General features: G+C 40.8%; 1 protein-coding gene across 8 annotated transcripts in view; it reads left to right on the top strand.

Annotated features, from left to right (window-relative positions):
• Positions 1–24,644, top strand: part of IMMP2L (inner mitochondrial membrane peptidase subunit 2) — a 990,168-nt gene that overhangs the window by 37,409 nt on the left and 928,115 nt on the right. For 5 of the 8 annotated variants that reach the window (XM_083182733.1, XM_083182736.1, XM_083182738.1 and 2 more), the window contains exon 3: positions 2,783–2,886. In XM_083182733.1, the coding sequence (XP_083038859.1) occupies positions 2,783–2,886 (104 nt within the window). Of the gene's footprint in view, positions 1–2,779; positions 2,887–5,157; positions 5,375–15,732; positions 16,119–24,644 lie in introns of those variants that run through there. The other 3 variants (XM_083182737.1, XM_083182734.1, XM_083182732.1) reach the window with 3 other exon arrangements.

Raw genomic sequence — 24,644 nt, 5'->3', positions numbered from 1 at the left:
TCCTCAGGTCCTGGGTTCCCTGCTTCCGGAAACAGACAGCCACAGTCCTTTGGGTCCACAACGCACAGCCCTTCACGATCCACTTAGTCCAGAATAAAACGAAGTAGCACGCTAGACGCGTTTCGGAACAATGTCCTTCATCAGCAGCGTACTGAAATAATGTCCAAGTCCAAGTATATATACCTATATACAGCTGTACACAATCGCCGCTAATCGGCGTGTGATTTCCGACTTCCGGGTGAAAACAATATGGCGGTGCGTTCCATATACCGGATATGCGTTCCAGATGAACGGAAGTGCGTCACCGCTAATGACGCGAACAGACGGAACCTCCTGTATTCACATCCCCCGTTGCCAGCTCCTTGGGAACAAGGTTCCCAGCAACATAGGGTGAAAGGAGGCTTCAATGGAAGGTATTAACCTTCACAGAAACAACGCAAATACCGGAAGTATCTGCGTGTCATTCATTTCACAAGGCGCTATATGCGTTCCAAGATAAAGAGATGCCAAAAATAACGGGTTTATTCAGACGGAAGTCGGATATCATTTACAGCAGGAGAAATGTGGTTAAAATACGGTGTCTTCAATAAAATCTGTAGAAGAAATAAAAAACAATTAAAATATGCGCTGATCCACAATATTACCACCACCAACATAGAGGAAAAGGGGGTAAAGTGCAATATTAAGAAAGAAAGGGCTTCAACTCGAACTCAGTATTTAAACCTTTTGGGACTTGTGTCCCAAGGCGATGTATCCAACGCATCTCCGTTCTGGAGAGGCGCTTTGCAAGGTCATTTGAGCGAACTTTGGGTAGAACTATTTGGATGCCACAAAACTGTTTAATATGACATTCGTTTGCATTATGCTTAATTCTAAAGTGCTCTGACACAGTGTGGTTTACATGTTTTTTGCGAATATTATAAATGTGTTCTGATGTCCTGGTTTTAAGCTGTCTAGATGTCTTGCCAATATAGGATCGTGCTACTTCGTTTTATTCTGGACTAAGTGGATCGTGAAGGGCTGTGCGTTGTGGACCCAAAGGACTGTGGCTGTCTGTTTCCGGAAGCAGGGAACCCAGGACCTGAGGACTTTTATCCATCTGTCTGCTGTTTTGCCCCAAAAGGATCACTTGTCTTGTGCTTTTACCAAAGTCACTTTATTGTAAGTGCAATTATTGTATTAAATATCTTTTATCCAATTGATCTGCACTATCTTTTGTTGTATTGTGTCTCCCCTGTTTCATTATTAGGGGAGAACCAGATCACGTTACTACTTGGTACTATACCCTGTGAAACCAGTTAATCCAGTACCTATATGAGCATAAGTATTGTTCATTTTTTACATATTGTCACCTTGAGCGCTGTTGTTTCAAATTCACAATCTTTCTTTCTACAGTGTGGTGATGGTGGACAAACAGACGTACAAACCTGTCCATCACCGATAATAATATTGGCAGCCACCAGCACTGGTTTTGCCTGTTACAATAACCATAAATGATTTTGTACTTGATCACCAACTTGTGGCATCCTTCAAAGTCCTCCAACACTTTGTGGTGCCACAGTGTCCGGTTTGGGAATGACTGTTAAACCCATTCTTATAAGCCCTCCTCCCTCCTGTTTTCACAGCACTCTTCTTGTATTTCAACTACAACTCTCTTACTCTACAATCTATACCTGCATCTTTTCTCGTTCACTTCCTTCTATCTGAGCTGTATTGTGTACTAAGAATTGTGCTTTAATTGTGTTATGTCTAGTTCTGTGTACCCTGTACTGTTCTTTTGTGTTCTATATGTAGGGTGCTGGCTGGTGCAATCACCATGTGACGCCGCTGAATGGCTGCCTGGGGACTGCACAGCTCAGTAATTATGTGTCCCCCATGTCTCTGTCCCTCATTAGTGCACATCTAGTATAAATAATATATATATTTCTAGCATGGCGCCCAGATTTCTAGCACGGCGCCCAGATTTTCTACGTACGGCACCATAGGGAAATCACATCGCATGGGCCATTATAGCGGCATGCGATGCAATTTTTTTTATTTTGTACACCACTAGATCGCATCGCATGCGATCGCAATGGCCCATGCGATGCGATACAATTTCACTACGCAGAATAGCCCACTAAGCAAATAGCTTAGTGGATGCCGTGCTAGGAAACAAGTACCTATATATGATCTATATTTACCGTTACTGGCTACCTATCTGGCTGTGCAATCACCATGTGGCGCCGCTGAATGGCTGCCTGGGTACTGCACAGCTCGGTAAATATGTTCCCCATGTTCGTGTCCCTTATTAGAATGCGTCTTGTGCATATCTGCACGTGTGATGTATATCTGTACTGCCATTGTTGCCTGTTCCTTGTACTGATAACCCTTTGTATTACAGTATGTGCATTGTTATTTTAATGTCTGTAAAACACCTTGATTCCTATTGGAGAAAGTGCGCTATATACATAAAACTTACTTACATTCTATTTTATTTTTTGTGCAGTTAAGTAAAATAAAATATTCAGCCATTTAACTTTATTTTTTTTATTTTTTGAAGCGAGGTATCCACATCAGCTGAATAGTTGTTGGTGTGTGCTTTTGTTATTACCATGTGTGTGTATATAATATAAAATATATATATATATATATATATATATATTCCTGTTTAATAGCTTACTTTTTTTTGTTTTTGTTTACACTTGTGATATATTTGTTCCACCTTTTTATGTGTACAATATATTAAACCGGAGACGAGACCAAGAAAATATTTATTACATACAGTGTTCTTCATTTTCAGCCTTCCCTGAATCCTGGTGATTATAATGAATCAGATGTAGTACTTTTGAACCGATGGAGTGTTCGGAATTATGAAGTTCAGCGTGGTGACATCGTCTCTCTAGTGTAAGTGGACATTTTTACCACGCTTTCCATTCTTTTGTGTCAGATCCTGTATTGCTTTTGGAAAGAACGTGTCATGTTGATATAGAATATCTTCAACTTGTATATGGGATTTTCATGCTTAAAGTCTATTCAGTTTTTTCAGTTCCTTTTAATATGCATTTTTTTTATGATAAATTCTAATTACTGTTCATTCCCTTCCTTTAAATATTTATTGATGAGCCAAGTTTCAGTATTTAGATTTTTCGTCTTTTGACTAATTTACATTTGATTTTTTTTTCAAGATTTCTAAGGTTCTAAATAGACTCAGTATATATTTTTACAGTATTAATGTTTCTGCTTTGAATTATTGCTCATTTTCTGCTCCATATCAGTGCTGTAAAAACAGTAATAATGCATTAATGTATAATCCATGAATGTGTTTGTATTTCTGCGGTTTGTGCTCTAGGGTCAGGGCCAAAAGATGGCACTGTTTCACAATTCATATTGAACCTTAATTAAAGTGAAATTGTTAGTCAATGAAAGATCATGTCAGAACATAAGCATGTGTCAGATATGAACAAAGTCCTGATTGTTATGAAGTATTTCTGAGGTCAATTGGTTTTACACTCTGTAAAAATGGAGCATCACTTCCATTGTTAGTGTTTTATGCGTCTCAACATATACAGCTTTTCTCAACGCGCTGTGTTCTGTGTGTCTACCCGGTGATCTTTCACTAAGAGCATGTCTGTTCTTCATGCTCTTCTGAAATGCGTCTGCCTGCATCTGACAGGCATGTAGTTAGATAATAATTAAAGATCAGAGATTGTGATTTTATCTCACAGTAACATTTCCATTAATATATTACTTTGTGATTAATTGACTTTGCTGTCTGCATATCTGTTAAATCTCAATTCCTGCTGTCAGAATCTCTGTGTGACTAGCATTCTACAAACTGGCTTCCTTATTACTCTTTTGTTAGCTTTACAAGGTTACTTCCACACTTCGCTTGTGATGGAGATGACGCTTACCCGCCTGGTATAGGTCACAAGATTCATGCTGCTGTAGAGCTATTTGTCTCCTTCATGCAGCCAAAAACACACCGTGAAGACTAAAATTACACTAGCCACAAATATAGCAGTAATAAAAGTGACTTCAGATTGACAGTAATGCACTGCTAATTGTCACAGGTTTATATTGTCCAGCACACTAGTAAGATATACAGTATGTACACACAAACACCAATGTGTGCAGCCACTTGATTGACTTACACAGTAGGACCTCAAGCACAAGGGTTCACATTCATTGTTTTGAAGATCACCTGTATTGCCAAAAGGAAAAACAACATACAGTAAGACCCATCTATGAAAAGTTGAAATTGTAATGTGTGTTGATACCGCAAAACTGCTGATTATTTAAGTAAATCCTTAAGGTACTAGATAGCTCTACTTGGACAAGGGTTCGTATTGTGTGTTTGAGAGATATTTCTGACAACACAAAGTATGCATTGTGTTGAACACCGATTGTATGTCCATCAATTCATTTACATTGTATTTTGTGCATTTAAGTGTTTACAAAAACAAATATCTATGCTTTTCCCACTCAAAATAGAACATTGAGAGGTTAGATAGACTAATGGCTCATGATGTATTTAGATTCTGCCCACATTCTGTGATATCACTCCCAGATGCTACCTACTGTACTTACACTGGTTCCCTGTTGGCATAAACAACCCATGACCTGTTCACAGAAAACAATGACCTTTTACAATGAACATGCTATAGCACGTTATCTTGGCTGGTCCACTTATGTTAAATATGTTGAATATGTAGATTAAGGGGGGTATTCAATGTCTGTCGAGGCTTATTGTTTGTCGAGCTTAATGGCTAGCTCGCCCAAATTTGGTTATTATTTAGTTGCTCGCATATTCAATGTTGTTTATTTCTCGGACGGGGACTCGCGGACGCATTGAATAGCCGCGACCTCGCCAAGTCAAGTAAAAAAAAAAAAAAAGGCGAGCAGACCGAGAAAAACCCCGCCACTGTTTTAAAAGCCCTCGACAGACATTGAATACTCCCCTAAATGTTTTACAGAAATATGTCTTTGTGTATGAGCAAGTACAGTATGTGAATGCACTCATGTTATCTGTGCGTTTAAGTTGGATGCATATTAAGGTATGACACTTAAACCTAGTTCTCCATGTGTAAGTCCCATTCATTGATGCTCTGCATACTGGAGATCAGTGTCCCTGACTTATAAGTAAGTTTAATTTATATAGCGCACTTTCTCCAACAGGACTCAAGGCGCTTTACAGACATTAAAAACAATGCACGTAAAACAGAGCATTTTGGTGGTACAGGAACAGACAAGTCACAGACAAAAGAACCCTTGAGCACACAGTAAGCATAATGCAGGAGTGGTGCATCATTTTGGATAATAACTTCCATGGGTTGTTTACTCCACCCTGACAAGGTACCAGTTGTGGCAGCCATTTTAGGTGCTCTGTTTAGGATTACCCAGGGTTAAATAGATTACCCCTAAAAGAAATTACCCAAAATGGATGATTTCAATGTATTTGACTTATTTTATATTTATTCTAATAACCTGCTCAGTATCTTATCTCTTGTTCTGCAGTGTTCTCAGTTTTTCTCAGCTTTATGGTGCCCCAACACGGTGCGATTTTGATATGAGGGCAAATCTATGCCCTCATATACTTTACGATGTGATGCATGCTTCTGCTTAGGCAATATCGTGAGACAAAATAGTATGTGCACGCAGGTATTTTTGAAGTAGTTCGCATGCACCCTGTAATTGACTACTGTAGTCAAAATCGGGTGAAGTTCAAATTGCACAGTATACAGTCCAAATCGCATAGCACACGTTGTATGGGCTCAAATCGCACCTAGAACACATCTCAGTGTGTGCTCACCTTTTACTTTGAGATATATATAGACCAGCTTACAGTCTACATTATCCCCTATAAGAATGTTACTGCTGCAGAACTTTCCCCAGAATGACTGCACTTGTGCAGGTTCGGGGTTGCAGCAGGGATCATAGACTGGCTGGTGACTGCTTGTCTGCCTGTTATAGTGTTCATTCTAGCACCCTCCATCTTTGAAAACCCATGAAGTTCCTCTTCCCTGACTGGGGTGGCGTTGTCTGCTGTTGTGTTTCTAGCACAGGTCTGATTTGCATATCAGTGCTGATATACAGACCACACTGTGCTAGAAGCACTACAGCAGACAGCGACACCCCAGGCAGGGAAGAGGAACTGCATGGGTTTTCGAAGATGGCGGGTGCTAGAACACTGTTAGAGGCCATGTATTCTCACCATGGTGTGTATCCCCCCCCCCGGCAACAATAGTTTCTGTATCACTGGTGCTATATCCGTTTCACATGCCACATCTGTTCGTGGTTCGCAGTTGCTATCCCAATGTAAAGCTGCAGCAGTTATTCCTGTGTTACTGGTGCTAGTCCAGTCTTGGCTGACACATCTTTCCTGTACTGCTTCGCATCCCAGCATTTCCTGTTCGTTATTGTTCCTACATCTACACCAATGGTCAGGGAACTTTTTTTTTTTTTTACCTTTTTACTCCAAAATATATTTAGATATGCCAACGTTACCCCCTTGACAATATTTGTACCACACACAGCCATACATGGTCATCATAATTAATGGCTGTGTGTGGTGTAGCCATTGATAATGTGATGTCCAGGCAACTATCAGTGTCTGTATTTCAAGATGATTTAGTGACAGTTTGTGCGATTTTATTTAGTTATTTATTTATTTTTATTCTGTAGACTAGAGATGGATATACCTTGAGAGTATGGATTTTTAATCTTTCCACACTATCTCCACATGGCTTAAACCACGAGTTCGAACTCAAATGGTTTTTGTAATTTTTATTTTGTAGTGTACAATATTGCTGTTTCATTTATACATTTTGTATAACCGTTTTTGTATTCGTTTTTATTTTTTGTGAATGGAGGAAGCACACTCTAAAGCCACACCGTCTGACACTAAGCGGGGACTTAGTGTCACGAGGCACTTTTCTGCCCTAAAGCCAGCTGACGTCATTGTACCTCTATGTCCAGAGTGGGGACATTATTTCGGGTACTCCCTTCCCATCTGTAGTAGACAGCCGTCACTGTATTTCCGGCTGTGCGGTTCACGCAGGCACTTCCGGCTATGCGTTCCATGCAGGCACTTCCGGCTATGCGTTCCATGCAGGGAAGGTATACGGCTTATAAAAACTACAAATCTTAAATCTGCTTTTGGAAACCCGTATCTATTGGTCAGTAAGCACCTCATTATGCGCTTTTAAAACACTCACTACAAGCGTATTTTCTTGGCCGGAGCCGACGGTGGTCAAGTGACTTCCGGTTGTGAGTTCCACATCCAGGAAGTAATGACCATATTATGCGGTTCACTTTACCCCCGTCCGATTTCAGCTTTTATGAGTCATTGTACTTATATATTTTTATACCTCGAAACATGCGCTATTTAAGCCATTCATTCACAATGGTTTGGCAATGCTATATTAAGCCATCAAGTACCATTCACCATAACGATGTGTGAACCGGAAGTGCTTCCTCCATGTTGCTATATAAATCACTGCCAGTTTACTCACTCTCTAGCCTTGAGAAAGGCGGCTGCGACCGCCGAAACATGTTGGCAGAGAAGTGAGTTATTTTACTTTGTTTTAACTTTCACTGTTTCATCTGTAGTTGTGGCCATTGGCCAACTGGTCATACTTCAGTTGTACTTTTTTTATTAAATGTTTTTCTACTGAGACTGGTCCTCCTTTTCCTCTGTTTATATACCTCCATTCATGAGGTTTACAGCTTTATTGGATCAAATGGGGTCTGTTCTCTAAAGAAACTGCTATGTGCTTATTACACCTACATCTCCAGTGAGTATGGTACGCTGCTAATTTGGCCGCTTGGATTGGTTAATCGGCATGTAATGAATTTTGGATAGACTTTAAAGAAACCTTTTATATGCTTGAAAGCTCATGTGGTACTTGTTTCCTAGCACTGCGCCCAATTTTTTCATCTTATGCCATCGCATCGTATTGCATGCCATATAGCCGCATGCGATACGATTTTTTTTATTGTATAAGCACCTTAATGGGTGCTTACAATGTTAAATGCACCCCCACTATCAATGCAAACCCAAAGCGTGGCGAGCGCAGCGGCACGTGTCCTCCAACCTTTTCATACCCCCACTATCCACATCGGCGTGGAGTTGATTCTAGATGGTGTGGCGAGCGCAGCGAGCCACCGAGCCCGAAGCATGGCGAGCAGACGCGTATTACTTTACATGTATTCCGCGTCCCCTCGCGGGGCTCGCTGCGCTCGCCACGCTTCGTGATCGCTGCACTCGCCACACTATATAAAATCAACTCCACGCCGACGTGGATAGTGGGGGTATGAAAAGGTCGGAGGACACGTACCGCCACCCCTCGCGGGCTCGTTGCGCCATGCTTTGGATTGGCATTGATAGTGTGTGTGTGGGGGGGGGGATTTAACATTGTAAGGACCCGTCTGGGTGGTTGTACAATAAAAAATTGTATACCATCGCATTGTATGCCCTATGCCATACAATTTTTTTATTGTACATACCATATTTAGTCTTATGGTATACAATGCGATGGGCGCCGTGCTAGTAATCAAGTACAGCTCCTGTTAATACAGTGAGTTACGGTATGCACTCAGAGATTGCTCTCATTAATTTGGGTACATCAATGTATGTCATTTTCACGGGTGAACCTCTAAAGAAACCTTTATACACTTGTATAGCATCACTTCACTGTGAGTTCTGGTATGAGTTGACTTGGAGGCGGGGCCCGGGGCATCACGCAGGGAAGCGTGTTATACACAAGGGCCTTGCGCATTGCACTGGTCCTTGTGCACTACAGTACTGTAACACACACAGCCGGGTATGCATATAGAATCTAGATATTTATCAAGCTTCAAAAAGTGATATAAGGGAGGGATAAACAGCCAATCAACACCTTACTGCCATGTCACAGGCTGGGTTTAAAAAATTACCGGTATGAGCTGGTTGTTTATCACTCTCCACTTTATCACTTTTTTGTAGCTTGTAAATCTGGCCCCTAATCTTCAAAATGTATAACTCTTTTATAAATGTAACAGGGGCAGTAAATAGCTGTGTTTTGGACTCTGCTAGAACTTTCCACTGAACATGCAATGACTTGTACAGTATTTTATACTTTTCAGTTATCTAACCACTCCTTCCTATATTTCTAACCCTGACTTCCTTTTGCCCTGTATCTGGAAAGAAAGGCATAGCCTTCATCTTGTCCTCCTCCCTACAACCTTCAGTTGACCCTATCCCTTCCCACTTCAGCTATCTCTCTTCCTATTCCCATCTTAACCTCTTCAACCTCTGCCTCTTATTAGGTTATGTCCCTTTTGTATTAGAGCATTCATAGTCTCCCCAAATCTTAAATATTCTCTCTATGCTGATAATACTCTATTATTTTACTCCGCTTTTACCTTTACTCCGCTTTTTGGATGTCCCGATGCTTTCTTAGACCTAACATTTCTAAGACTGAGCTGATCATCTTCCCACCCTCCTGCAAATTTCTACCTTGGTTGCATTAACTATTAATGGCACAATATTTTTTTTATTCCGAAGTATGCGGTCTACGAGTTCTCCTGGTCTCCTCCTTCCAACTACATATTTATTGCCTCAGTCCTGCTATTTCCTTATGAAAGATAGTTTCAAAATAAGACCTTCTCACAATGAATCCTACAAAGTCCCTTATCCACTCACTGGTCCTCTCCAGACGGTATGTGATCCCTGGGTCGACAAGGTCTAGGTCAACCACTCATGGTAGTTATTGACAGAAGGTTGACACAAGCTTAAGGTCGACATGAGCTTTTCACTTTTTTTTTTTAAGAAGTTTTCTCATACTTTACTGTCCAAGTGGGCATAGAGTGAGAATATAAGTGTGCTGAGCACACCGTGCCTATATCATGGAGAAGTGCAGCTGTACATTGATACGGTGTCCATGTTGACAGACAAAAAACGATGAAAAAATTAATATCAACAATGTCCATGTTGACCTTAAGCTTGTGACAACATTCTTGACCATTTTTGGGTGTCATCCTAGGCATTGTCTACCTTCTATACCGTAACCCTCAAAACTGGCCTCCCTGACACCCACCTCTTTTCACACCAATCTATCCTCAATGCTTCTGCATGGCTCATCCTCATTAAGTTCTGGTCAAGGCATACAATTTTACTACATACCTCCCAACTTTCCTGTTGTCTAGTGGGACATTCTAGGGCATTTTCCAATTTAACATTGATCTATTTATTACCCAAACCAGGCACCATAAATTGTTAAAATTTACATTTTCAGATGCAATCCAGATAATCCTGTTTGGAATTGCTCCGTTAGTGACTAAATTACTATAGATGTGCCTTATTATTGTACAGAATAATTCCAATACAACTGAGAAATTATGAACTACTAAGCTTGTTCATAAGAGAAATTGTATTCTATACTATGTCCAAGGTTGATGAAACACCATTTCTAAATCTGTATTATCACATTTTCCAGTTGTAGATCTAAATATTTTAAGCAAGAAACACTCAGATCTCATTTCTTCAATTAAAATAATTCTACCCAATGTGAATGTCATTAACAACTTACCACTGTATCTACAGTTTAATGCTTAAAAAAAAAGTGATGTGCTTGTAAGGTGTACACATTACTTGTATAGCATCAGACTGTGAAACCGTTTCACTGTCCCTTGATGTTTGTTGTAGATCTCCAGGTTTGCAACTTATAAACATCAAACTCGTTGGTACTTGTGTACTGTCACGGCGCCCATCGCAGACCATATAGCATACGATGGTATGCGATATCGTGCGATGTTCCACAATGTCATACAATTTTAAAATTGCCATACAATGCGATGGGATGCGATTATAACTTGTATAAGCACCCTAATGGGTGTGCTTACAATGTTAAATGCACCCCCACGCCACCCCCCAAGTATAAACGTGAACCCGAAGCGTGGCAAGCGCAGCGAGCCCGCGAGGGGCGGCAGTACGCGTCCTACGACCTTTTCATACCCCCACTATCCACGTTGGCGTGGAGTTGATTTTATAAAGTGTGGTGAGCGCAGCGAGCCACCAAGCCTGAAGCGTGGCGAGCGCAGCGCAGAACTTCACAGGTATACCCGTCCCCTCGTGGGACTTACTGCGCACGGCACGCTTCGGGCTCGGTGGCTCACTGCGCTCACCACACTTTATAAATTCAACTCCACGCCGACGTGGATAGTGGGGGTATGAAAAGGTAGTAGGACGCGTACCGCCGCCCCTCGCGGGCTCGCTGCGCTCGCCATGCTTCGGGTTCACATTTATACTTGGGGGGGGGTGGCGTGGGGGATGCCTTTAACTGTACTTGTTTCCTAGCACGGCGCCCATCTCGTTGATTGTATGCCTTAAAATTAAGGCACTTAAGGCATACAATCAACGCGATGGACCCGATTTTATGTCAATCTCCAGCTAATTTGCCGGTAAAAGACAAAATCGTGTTGATCGCGTCCCTTATTAGGGGCCGCGATGCGACCGACGCGATCAACGCGATTTTCCTATAGGGAACAATGTTAACCCCTTCCCGACGAGGCCTTTTTTGTTAATTTTTTTTTTTTTTTCCTCCTTGCGTTCAAATAAGCGTAACTTTTTTAATTTTCCGGCTATATAGACACATGAGGGCTTTTTTTTTGCGGGACAAGTTGTACTTTTTAATGGTACCATTTACTATACCGTATAATATTCTGGGGAATCAGGAAATAATTCAATGTGGGGTAAAAAAAAACAAAAACGCCATTCCACAATTTTGCGCTGGTTACGTTTTTTTTGTAGTTCATAGTTCGTTTAAAATGATGGGTTATCTTTATTCTATGGGTCGTTACGATTCCGGTGATACCAAACTTATATAGTTTTCGTTACGTTTTAGCACTAAAAAAAAAAATAGAATATTTTACGTTTTTTCTAATTTGCGTTGCGTCGCCATGTTCTGCGGCTTATAACTTTTTTATTTTTCCACCTACGGACCTGGGTGAGGGCTCATTTTTTGCGGGCTGAAGTGTACTTTTTAATTAATACCATTATGGGATATGTGCGACTTTCTGATCTCTTTTAGTTACATTTTTTTGGGTAGGCGATGCGACCAAAAAACGTAGTTTTGGCGTTGGGAATTATTTTCCGTTTACGCCTTTAACCGTGCGGGATAACTAATGTTATATTTTAATAGATCGGACTTTTAGGAACGCGGCGATACCAAATATGTGTATTTTTTTAATTTTTTATTTATTTTTATTTGTGAAATGGGGAAAGGGGGGTGATTTGAACTTTTAATATTTTTTTTTTATTTTTATTTTTTTACTTTATTTTTTTTTTTACTTTTACTACAAGGCCCCCTAGTGTACTTGACCACTAGGGGGCGCGATCGCCTGTACTAGGTTCAGCCATAGAGCTCTATGGCTGAACATAGTGATTTTCAGCACTTCCTATTACATCCTGCCTCAGGCAGGATGTAATAGGAATGCTGACATGGCCAGCACAGGGGTCTACATTAGACCCCTGGCTACCATGGCAACCGATCGGCACCCTCCGATCTCGCCGCGGGGGGCCCCGATCGGCGCCGGAGGGGGGCGCCCCCCCTCCGATCAGCTATTCAAGCACTGCGGGCGCTTTGCCCGCGGTGCTTAAAGGGTTAAACGGCCACGATCGGCGAACTCGCCGCTCGTGGCCGTGAGAGCAGGTACCTGGCTGTAATATACAGCCATTACCTGCTCTCTTTCAAGCCAGCTCACTCCGTGAGCTGGCTTGATTCCCCCGCAACCGGCATATGACGTAAATGTACGTCATATGTCGGGAAGGGGTTAAAGTATGTTTAAAGTGAAAATCAACCCGATCAACCCGATTTTACATAGGTGACAATGTGAAATGGGCCAATATGGCCCATTTTACATTGAAAATGGTTAAAAAGTATGTTTAATGCCCCCCCATTGTTAACGCCACCCCACTATTGACGCCAACCCGAAGCGTGGGGAGCGCAGCGAACCCGCGTGGGGCGGCGATACGCGTCCTCCGACCTTTTCATACCCCTACTATCCACGTCGGCGTGGAGTTGATTTTGTAAAGTGTGTCGAGTGCAGCGAGCGCACGCGGATACCAGTGGAAGGTATCCGCGTCCCCTCGTGGGGCTCGCCACGCTTCGGGCTCGGTGGCTCGCTGCGCTCGCCACACTTTACAAAATCAGCTCCACGCCGACGTGGATAGTAGGGGTATGAAAAGGTCGGAGGACGCGTACCGCCGCCCCTCGCGGGCTCGCTGCGCTCGCCACGCTTCGGGTTGGCGTTAACAATGGGGCGGGCATTTAAAACATGAGGGGGGGGGGGGGTGGTATTAAAATGGGGGGTTTTGGGGACCATTTTACATTGATTCCAATGTAAAAATCGGGTCCATCGCATGCGATTTGGTTGGCATGCGATCGACGCGATTTTTCCGACCCGATGGATACAATCAAAATCTGTGGCGCCGTGCTAGGAAACAAGTACCCATTTAACATTGTAAGCACCCATTAGGGTGCTTATACAATGTAACATTGTATATGGGGCAAAATCGCATCGCATGCCATCGGGTGTATGGCATGCGATCAAAAATTGGGCGACTTATTATCGTGGGCGCCGTGCTAGTACACAAGTACTAACCCGTTTTCTCTATGGACACCATACATTTATTATTCCAGCATTTATATACACCATGCTGGAAGAAATTACCACTAGGCGCTCTGGATGTAGAAAATGAATCAATTGCATATACAAATATATAAAAACTTTATTATAGAATATAATTTATGATAAACATAAAGATAAACCTTATTAGAAAAAATAATTAATAAACCTTAAAAGAAAAAATGTAAAAGAGAAAAAATAAAGAAAAAATTAAAATAAATAAATAAAATAAATCTGCTCAATTGAACTTATTATTATGCACTGTAATAGACATCGGAAGTACACATAAATATTTGATGTCAAATCTCCGCCTGATGTTAATCCCACATTGAGGTAATTTGGTAAATGCAAGCTTTTTGTTTTAGTATAGAAACTCGGTAATCCACTTTAAGAGGTTAGTGTCCACACTGTGGGATAATTCACACATGTGGTTCTGGAGTCCCAGATGGTCCCTTATACTGAGTAAGTGGCAAATAGCAAGAAACAGTTTGTAAATGGTGCTCACTTACGTGTGCAGATACATGCCTTCCCTGTAGTGTGGGTGGCTTGATATCCAAGGCTTGTTGGATAAAATAGCTGGCTGGCACACTGTGGGTAAGTGAGCAGTGTCCACATAAGCTCCTTAATCGATGCAGCGTCTCCCTGCTGAGCCACCAGAGTGTGTGACCGGGTCAGGCTGTTCCAGCATGATGGGGAGAAGTGGCTGTAATGAGCCGGGCAGGAGACCGTGTAGAGGCCGAATAGCAGCGCCTGCCGTAATCGATGTACGCCGCTGCAGGTATCTCCGTGCTGGGGGTTTGTTCCGTGTGGTATGCTTGATGTGCCGGTTCCCCTGCACTTGTTTAGACCGGAGCTTGTGGATCCTTATATACACCATGTTTTCTAATATCACAATGCTGCTGAGGATTTTCAAAATGGTCATCAAGGTCTGGGATATTGTTTTAGACCATGGAAAAATAAGTTCTTAAAGCTCAGTACACACCTACAGGTTTATCTGTCCAGTCTATCTGGTGGGAACAAAAATCTGGCAAGGTACTGTAACTGAGCAAATGACAATCAACCAGTTGCTCCCAAATGCTGTAAAAAGAAAAATGGTCGCTTAGACAAAAGGGTTACATTTGTTTGCTTTTAATAAAGTTATAAGAACACTTGTCCATTTACCAACATTTGGCAGCAAATGGTTGATTGTAATTTGCTTAAATACTTTTCCAGAATTGTGTGTCCACCAGACAAATTGGTCAGATAAATCTTCAGGTATGTACCCATCTGTAGTTGCAATTACAAGAGCTTACATAAAATCCTCAAACCAGCCCAAGGTTTGTGATAAAAAAAATAATTAAATTTGAATGTAAATTGGCTTTGTAACCACAAATGCCTTTTATGCAATAGTGTTGAAATCTGAAGATGTCTGGTAAGTCACCCATTATGTAAGCAAGAATAAGTAGGCTCTAGGTAGCAATTTAACACAATTGTGTTTTTGCTGTATTAGCTGTATCATTATTTATATTTTCTATATTGTAATACAAGACATTAGGCTACTAGGTAGGAGGAATAGACCAGTGGTGAATTCAGTATGCTTCATATTAATAGATATATCAGTGCGCAGTGCATGCTCTACCACATGGGCACATTGGGACTTTAAAAACACAGCATATTCTCTGCCATGTCGTCATGTGACCTGGTTTACTATTACAAAGAGAGTGTAGTCTAATCTCCATAAAAGTGTCTGCTTTGTTAGAACTCTCCTTTTTCTACTCCTAAGGGCTGGCACAACAACAGTGCTTTAATGGCCCGATTGGAATTTGTGTGCAAACCCAATGGTTTACATACAATTTTGGTGATTAGTGATCTGTGAATGCACAAGACTTGTTTTAGTTACAGCCCCCTCCTTAGCTGCAGCATCACTGAGGGCTGAGTGTGGGTAACGACTGGCCTTGTTCTTCCTTGTAGGCTTCAGAAGAGGGAGTTGCAGACAGGAAACAATATAGAACAGTTTCACCTGTGTGGAAAGACACCAATACATATTTGCATCTAGAAGTCATTTTTTTTTTTTAAATCCATGTTTTTTTTTGGTCTCTCTACCAGACTATTATCTGAATTATAGTAGCATCGTTTGCTGCAGTGGAGAGCAGCAAGATTGCCAGCCTGCTTTGGATTAAGACCTAAGAAGATGGAAGAAGTTTAAATAAGACCATCGTGATTTAGCTTTGTGATTTACACAACAATGAATAAATGAGTTAAATTGATGCAAAGAACTGCTGCCCTGACAGGCTATGACTGTGTTACTTAGCTATTAACAGCATATTGATAAATTTAGAGAAGCAGTGATAACTGGTTATCATGCCTGATAAACCCCATTCAGGGGTTCCCAGACTGTGTGCTTAGGCATGCTGGGGTAACGTGAGGCTCTTATAGGAGGTGCCTCGGATTGCTGGTCCAGGGCAAAATTTAATTTTTATGATCAAAGTAATAGACAAAACCAGTATAAGTGGCTCCTGATTAGAAAACATGTGGACATTAGAATCACAACTGTAAACCACCACATAACTGACCCTAAAGATGATGATATATCGGCACACTTAAATGAATAAAAAAAATAATCCTAGGGGTGTGGGGAAAAATAATGAATACGTTTGTGCACCACTGCCATAGACAATGTTTACCGCTCAATCACTTTGCTTGATTTATTGCCATCATAATAAAGAGGCCATAAACTTGTCAACAAAGTAGTATTGTGGGCTACCAAGACTCTCGTATTACACACATCCAAAATGCAATGTCATATGAATAAAATCTTTAGTTTTTATTAAAGCCCTCTCCTATTCCATTCTAAGTAGGACACCATTTGATTTTCCATTTTCAAAGCAAATCATTTGTAATGTGCCTAGTGCTGTTTGACTAGAGAAAGTGCCATATCTGCTTTAGCAGTGTTTGCTGTGACAAATCCTACATTCTATTGTCAATATGCTTTTCAGATTGCTAATGCTCAATAGTTTCCAATTTGGTCAGTCTCGCATTGGCTTCAGGGTGAGTATTTGTCAGGATGTCACAGCTGTACTTTTTCACATGGTTATATTGCTAGCCTTGCAGTGGATCTAGATTTTCTTTTCCGAGAGGGATGGTTGGTCTCTGGTGAATGTAAGAAGTCACTTTGCCCCCTTCCTTCCCTTTTTTTATGAGAACTACATGACTATATTGCTGTTCATATGTTGTATTCTAGTCTATCAATCCACCCAACCACTTATTTACCAACTTTATAAAGACCATTTTAACAGTTGCTTTAAATTGAAAAAAATAATTACTGTGGACAAAACCCAGAATTTCTGCCCTGCATACTAGGACTTGAAACTTTTTGGGGAGTTAGTCCTAATCACCTGCTTATTCAATAAAAGGGAAATCTGTCTGGCGCTATATATTTGGCAAAGTTTAATATTTAGCACCGTATAAATATCAGACCAAAGCTGAAACCGTTTTTTTTTACCCAATATTACTTTAACCGGTTGCTGCTGTCTTGTGAGGGGGTTGCTCACACTCCTCAAAGGAAAAAAGTAAAAAATCAGACCTAACAAACCAAAACTGCGCATGGGTTAAAGTTATTTTAGACCAGTGATGACAAACCTTGACACTCCAGCTGTTGTTGAACTACACATCCCAGCATGCCCTACATCAGTTTTAGCATGGCCAAATAGTAAAACTGATGCAGGGTATGCTGGGATGTGTAGTTCAACAACAGCTGGAGTGTCAAGGTTAGCCATTACTAATTTAGACAATAAGACATTTATTAATACTTCAGAATCAGGGTAATTAGAAGTTACAATATATACATGTTGTCACAATAAGGCCTTAGTTCGAATGTGGGATAAAAAAAAATCAATAAAACTGGACACAAAGTAATAAAAAACCTAATAGTTTGCCAAAATCACACAAGGTGACAAGCACTTTTATGTGATAGCAGTGTTACTTGTTAGCATGATAGGAAGGATTAGCTTGATATATCAGTGTCCGTTATTATTTAAGACAAAATTCTGTAGTGAGATATTAAACTGCAAACTATTTATTTTGGTCGCTTTTCAGACCGTGCAGAAATAAAGTTAATGAAATTGTTAGTTCCAGTAAAAAGTCATGTATTAGACTGATTGTTTAAACATGTCCAGTTACTATTTCTGGCTAGACAATATGTGAACAATACCTCACAGGTTAACACGTAGTAGTGGATCCCAAATCTCTCAGTTGCTGGTGCTTATTAACCAGGAAAAGCAACTTTATCCGGAGTTGAAATTTGATAAATGCTGGGGCCTTGTCCTCTGTAGGAAGATTATTGGTGGTCTTTTATTATGTGAAATACGAAAGGTAGTATGAGCTCATATCCCCGCTATACATCATGACCCCATTACAGTATAGGCCCAGTGCGGCCCTGTTCCTGGCTCTTCCGATCAACATCATTGCCGAGGGGTATGTAATGCATAGATTTTAAAATGGCACTGAGCTGCCTAATTATGCAGCATAAAAATGCTAGAAGCAACTCTCCTTGTTCTGTAAAGATGGAAATGCCCTTCCTCCTCCAATAAGCCAGAGAATGCCCAGACTAGGTAATCCCCTTTTTAAGGTAACTAGTGTTTTTTACTTTTTATTTAGATGGTTAGTGATGGGCTATTTTTGTTATCTTTCTTAGTGTGCCTGCAGCCTCTGTACAAAAGAAAAAGACGGTACTTATGTATTATCTGGGCTCCCATGTTAAATTCACCCCATTTTTTCATACCGCTACTATCCAACTACGCATGGAGTTGATTTTATATAGTGTGGCGAGCGCAGCGAGCCACCGTGCCCGAAGCGTGGCGAACGCAGCGAGCCCCGCGAGGGGATGCGGTCTCATAAGAAAAATGGGAGCCCAGATATTACATAAGTACCAAAAAGACAACTCCTTTATCTGATTTTGTGTAGCTTGTATGAAAGTATTCTCTGAATCCCAGGATAGGAATTTCTGGGATGACTATTAGGAACAACCTGCAACTGTTTAGTCAACCTAATCTATTGCATTTGGAGCTGCATGGTTGTAAGAGGACAAGATCCCAGGCTGGCTTTAACTATGGTGTTGTGTTTTCTGGTGAAAAGAAATTTCCAGTTATGGATCTGGAGAGCTAAAGATACCAAGACATTTTAATATAGTTATGATATTTCCTAAATAAAGCAAACATTACAAGTTATTATGATGAATAAAACTGGCAATTTTCACACCTATTTTGACAAATTCACTCTAGGTCTAGGGTTTACATTTTGGAGCTCTTATAATGCATACTGATTAAGATCCCTAATAGAAGGAATATATGTCTTCTACCCACATTGTCCAGACAACAGTTTAGGGATGCAAAAAGGTGGTGTGTGATTTATCTAGTGCGCCTCTATACCAGCAGCCCAAGAAAGGGTTCCCAGTCAGTTCAATCAGCCGACACAGTGTGTGTATAGAAGGATAGGGGGTTAGGGAACCATATAACTCAAGCGCTTGGAGTAAGATGTTGCAAAAGCCACTATCTCAATGGTAGAAATTTATTAAAAAATACATGTATAAAAAGATTGCAAAAAGAAGAAAAATTTGTTTCACTCACATAAAAATTCAAGTAGATTGTACCAAGTCAGAATTGTCCCGTGTGTATGCAGGGAGTGGAGCATGTTTTTAAAACCTCCTTCTATCCGGGCTTGTTTGTAATCCAAAGTGTCTGTGTAGACAGAAGCGTCTGTGTAGACAGAAGTGTTATCAGGCTCCCCGACAATTGCTGCAGCCGTGGGACCGGCTTCCAGTGTGAAGGGGGATCTGTGCACTGATGTCAATTTGGCAGATAAAGATCTTGCAGCTCCGTCCCGGTCCAGGATATTTGCGGAGAGGGATTTTTGATGCTGCTGTTAACTGATATGAATTTCTGTAGCTCAGTCCAAGAATAAGATTCTGCGGAGATATTTGTAATTCCGTCCCGGCAAAAGTATAGGTGTTTAATAGAGACCACGTCCACCTGCCGCCAACATGTTTCGATCCGCAGCGGGATCTTTGTCAAAGCCTTGACAAAGATCCCGCTGCGGATCGAAACATGTTGGCGGCAGGTGGACGTGGTCTCTATTAAACACCTATACTTTTGCCGGGACGGAATTACAAATATCTCCGCAGAATCTTATTCTTGGACAGAGCTACAGAAATTCATATCAGTTAACAGCAGCATCAAAAATCCCTCTCCGCAAATATCCTGGACCGGGACGGAGCTGCAAGATCTTTATCTGCCAAATTGACATCAGTGCACAGATCCCCCTTCACACTGGAAGCCGGTCCCACGGCTGCAGCAATTGTCGGGGAGCCTGATAACACTTCTGTCTACACAGACGCTTCTGTCTACACAGACGCTTCTGTCTACACAGACACTTTGGATTACAAACAAGCCCGGATAGAAGGAGGTTTTAAAAACATCCTCCACTCCCTGCATACACACGGGACAATTCTGACTTGGTACAATCTACTTGAATTTTTATGTGAGTGAAACTAATTTTTCTTCTTTTTTCAATCTTTTTATACATGTATTTTTTAATAAATTTCTACCATTGAGATAGTGGCTTTTGCAACATCTTACTCCAAGCGCTTGAGTTATATGGTTCCCTAACCCCCTAACAGTTTAGGGATGTCAAGAGGTATATACCATAGCTGATGTAGCCGGCGGGGGGGGGGGTTAATACTTTTATTCTTCAATTTTGCTTCTTTTTACCTAGTTGTACTACTACTTCTTAAATGATTACACTTTTGCTTGCTGGGTGGACATAATTAAAGTAAATAAGGTTCCCGAAGCAACTAATGAGCTTGTACCAGTAATTAAGAATGACATAATAGCGGTACCAAAACAAGAGAGAGATACCACATAAGTAGCAAAGTCAATGGCTAAACAGGGCTATTTTGCACAGCGATAGGTGTATGTGGACACATCTGTAATTAAAAAATAGTGTTACATATAAAATATTTGTACTACTAAAAAGGGTTTAAAGCCGATAAGGCAAATGCCAAAATATGAAAACTGTAAGTTATACAGTTAAGTCAAAACCATATGCAGTTGTGGCCTTGGAGTCTTTGAAACCCAGTGTGGCCAATACCTGGTTCTGTCTTTGCTGAAGGGGGGAGGTGTTGTGTATGTGGTCAGGGGGCATGGCCACCGGGGCTGACATTGCAGCACCTAGCTGTAGCCACCTGGAAGGGTGACACACGGGTGATGCCCACACCCATCTTTTAACACCTCTGAACATATGCATCTTGCTTGAATCTACTTTTGTTTTATAAGCAACTGGCACCAGCTAAGTGAGCGCGTACAATATCAACTTTTGATATAAATGCTAAGCATTCATGGCTAGCAGTGTATTCAGTGCATGCAACATATTTATGCTTACCAGGGGTACTCAGAAAATCACTGGATAGGCTTTAAGTAGGCTTTAAGTAGGTATTACAAAACACCTCTACCGCTTTCACATCGCAAAGCAGGGTCAGGTATGGGTTATACAAATGGTAAAACTCTTCTTATAACCCGGGTCCAATTGCCAAGTTGATCAACCAGAGTTAAACATTTTTGGTGCTTTCACACCGCACCTTCACCCACCAACAACCCAGGTTTGAGGTGATATGAAAGGGGTAATATAGAGCCTTCATACAGTATTTTGATTGGCAACAGTTTTGTAATCTTTGGCCTGAAATATATACTTTTTAAATAAAAGGTGGTCTTAGCAAATGCATTTTTTAAATATGTTTCTGTAACCTTTTCCAATTACGTTCTCCTAAACTTTACTGTGGAGCTAATCTCAAACATTTCTAGTTGAGCCATTGCATAATGCTGCCAACCGCGATGCAATAATCTGACCAAAGGGTAATAGCCCAATACATATGGATCGGTCTTTTCAGGGGGAAATGGGAGCCCATTCAGGCTAGAAGAACACCGCTAATTGCAGGTTACTAACTCTGCCAACTCTATTACACCAATGGTATTGCATCATTTTTAGACATGAGCAGCTTGACCAGCACCTTGTTACAGCATGCCTTTAATTTAGCTTGAACATGGCCTAGCTTTGTTTAACGTCATATCGACTCACGTGAGAATGGAATGGATGTAAGCAACACAGAGCTGTTGGGGCCCTTATTAGACATTTCAAACTGTCAACATTTTTCTGTACAATCTTTCCTTCACCTCCCTGAAATCAAATAGGTCATATTCTGTGTGTTTTTTTTTTTTTTTTTTTATGCAAATTTAATTTGCCAATGTTACTAGAACAGGTCTATTTTGTCTTTTGTTTTGTAAAAGCGTTGCTGTGAATCTGTATGCTGTATATTGTATTTAATAAATAAATGATAGCGTGTTCTTTTGTAAATTAAACAAAGAAGATGTGTGTTAGTAATTATATGACAGATAAAGTTTCAAAGCACCGCATATTATATTCTTAACAATGGGCGTCTTGTCCAAGGTTTGTTTTTGCTGTAGAGGTGGGCTGCTTATGCAGTTGAATTTTCTATTTGTGGGGTTATTTTCTTTATTTGGAATAGAACAAATATACACTTTGTGATTGAAGTATCAGTGTTGCTTCATTTTTTAATTATATTTAATTGAAGCATAAAGCATCTGATTAAGCAGCTGACAATATTTATAGTGCTGGCAATTGGTGGCCATGATGTGGTAAATGCAAAAATGTTCAGTTTCTTTATTTATCACTTGTACATTAGTAAGTGGTCCTGTTAAACTTTTTGATTTAGAACAAAGTGTGTTTTGTTAGACACCAGTTAGATTGTTAATTGTTAGTACTTAAGTCAATTGTTCCTGTACACTATGGGCCTTATTCTGCTTGGTGCGTTGGGACCGTATCCCGTCGGATCGGGGTTTTTTTGTTCTGCGCATGCATATCTTTCGCAATGCGCAGGCGCGCGGACTTCACACCGCTCATGGACGGTATCCCAGGCTGTACACTTCCGGTTTTACTCCTTAAGGTTCTGAAGTATCTTAGGAACCATACCTGAATATTGTATGAACAGCTGATGTAGGTCTCAGACCACTATATTGCTCCATTTGCACACATTTTTGTGACATTACATGTCCACTGCCTATTAAGGCACACTATTGAAATACACCTGACCACTGTGTGAACGACCTATTTAGGTCCCATACCTCACTGATGTACTAGCAGCCTTCCTGTGGCGTTTATTAACGCCCACTGCCGATTCTGGTCTCGCATTGAGTTTTACTCCCCTATATGTTGGACACTGTATGTGATCCTTTAACCTGCAAAAGTGTTTATACGTCTTGCTGACTTATTGTCCGCTAAGCCCCTGATGAAGTCAATTTATTGACGAAATGCGTTGGGCCTACGAAACCATCTGTACCAGTAACAGACTTGCTGTACCTTTTAAATTTGAAGTCTTTGTGAAGACTAAGGAATAAATGTATAATTTTTAATTTGTTGAGTTGTCTTTAGCGCACTCTAAATCTTTTTTCTATCTCTATTTGCCTACCCGGACCCGGCTAACAGGGGTTCATTAGAGTTGCTGCTCTTATTACTATCTTGGGCGCGGTTGTGGTACCATTTTCTGTGATATATATATATATATATATATTTACCCTCAAAGTTACCTCCAGCACGAGGTCACACAATATATTTCCACTTCTGCGGCACTCGCTTCTGCGGTACTTTATATCTTATATCCGTGAGATAGATATATATAGATATATATATATATATATATATATATATATATATATATATATATATATATATATATATATATATATATATATATATATATATATATATATATATATATATATATATATATATATATATATATATTGCGGCTTCTCCCAGGTGCAATTCTGGACATTGCTAACAGAAGTAAAGAAACTTTTTATACTTAAAACCTGGGGTAGCCAACCCTAGTCCTCGAGAGCTACCAACAGTGCATGTTTTGCAGGTCTCCTCACAGATGAAGCTAAAACCATGGAGAGATCCATTAAAAACAACTGGCGCATTTTGGGCACTGATCAAGTGTTCAAAGGAATTACTGAAGCACCCCCCTTGATTGCGGCACGACGCGGGCAAAATTTGAAAGATCTATTATTGCGGCCTGATGTCACCCCAAGCCCGTCGACTGATAAGAGATGGCTGCTGACCAGGAAAGGTTGCTTCCGTTGCACAAGTTGCATTACATGCCATGGACTCATCAGTGGTTCATCTTTCCACCATCCTCATACGGGCCAAAAGATCGCCCTTCAGCATCATCTGACATGTACTATGGATCATGTGGTTTATTTTCTACGCTGCCCCTTTGGTCTCCTCTACGTGGGGAAAACGATACGAACGTTTCGCGAGCGTATGAATCCGCACCGGTCATCAATTCGCTTGGCGTATGCCCACCAATTCACTGATAAACCTGTGGCGGCGCACTTCTTGAAGTATAAACATCAGATTTCTTCATTAAGTTATATGATCATTGATTGGGTCCCCCCATTGTTAAGAGGTGGTGACCGTGGGTTGATCCTACTCAGGAAGGAGGTGAAATGGATCCACAGGCTCGACACGGTGGCCCCTAGGGGCCTCAACGAAAATAATTCTTTGTCTGTTTTCCTGTGAGGTGGTTCTGGTAATTTCTGGATGGTCTGAGCAACCTTAGTGACAGTGTCCTTTGCACATTTGTCTTTTTCATGTATAATGTATATATATTTTTTTGTGTACTAGGTAATTTTTTTGTTATATTTTTTATCATTATTTTTGTATTTTACATTTACCACTAGGTGGCAGTATATTATGTGTGCTTTGTGTGGTCCCCTCAGGCAGTAGCAGTACGCAGTTGGCACCCTTAATGTAATATTATCGTTGACTACTGATTTAGGGCTGCACTAGATAGGTTAGGCAGTTCTCCGTTTCTTGTTGATAAATAAGGTGTAAGAATGGATCTTGTAATGCCCCATTGAGATCGCAATGGAACGCAAGCTTCCTAG

The sequence above is a fragment of the Crinia signifera genome, chromosome 4 (assembly GCF_055691185.1).
Source record: "Crinia signifera chromosome 4, ASM5569118v1, whole genome shotgun sequence".
Taxonomy (NCBI): Eukaryota; Metazoa; Chordata; class Amphibia; order Anura; family Myobatrachidae; genus Crinia; species Crinia signifera.
Note: the sequence above shows the minus strand (reverse complement) of the source record. Positions and strands in the feature narration are given on the sequence as shown.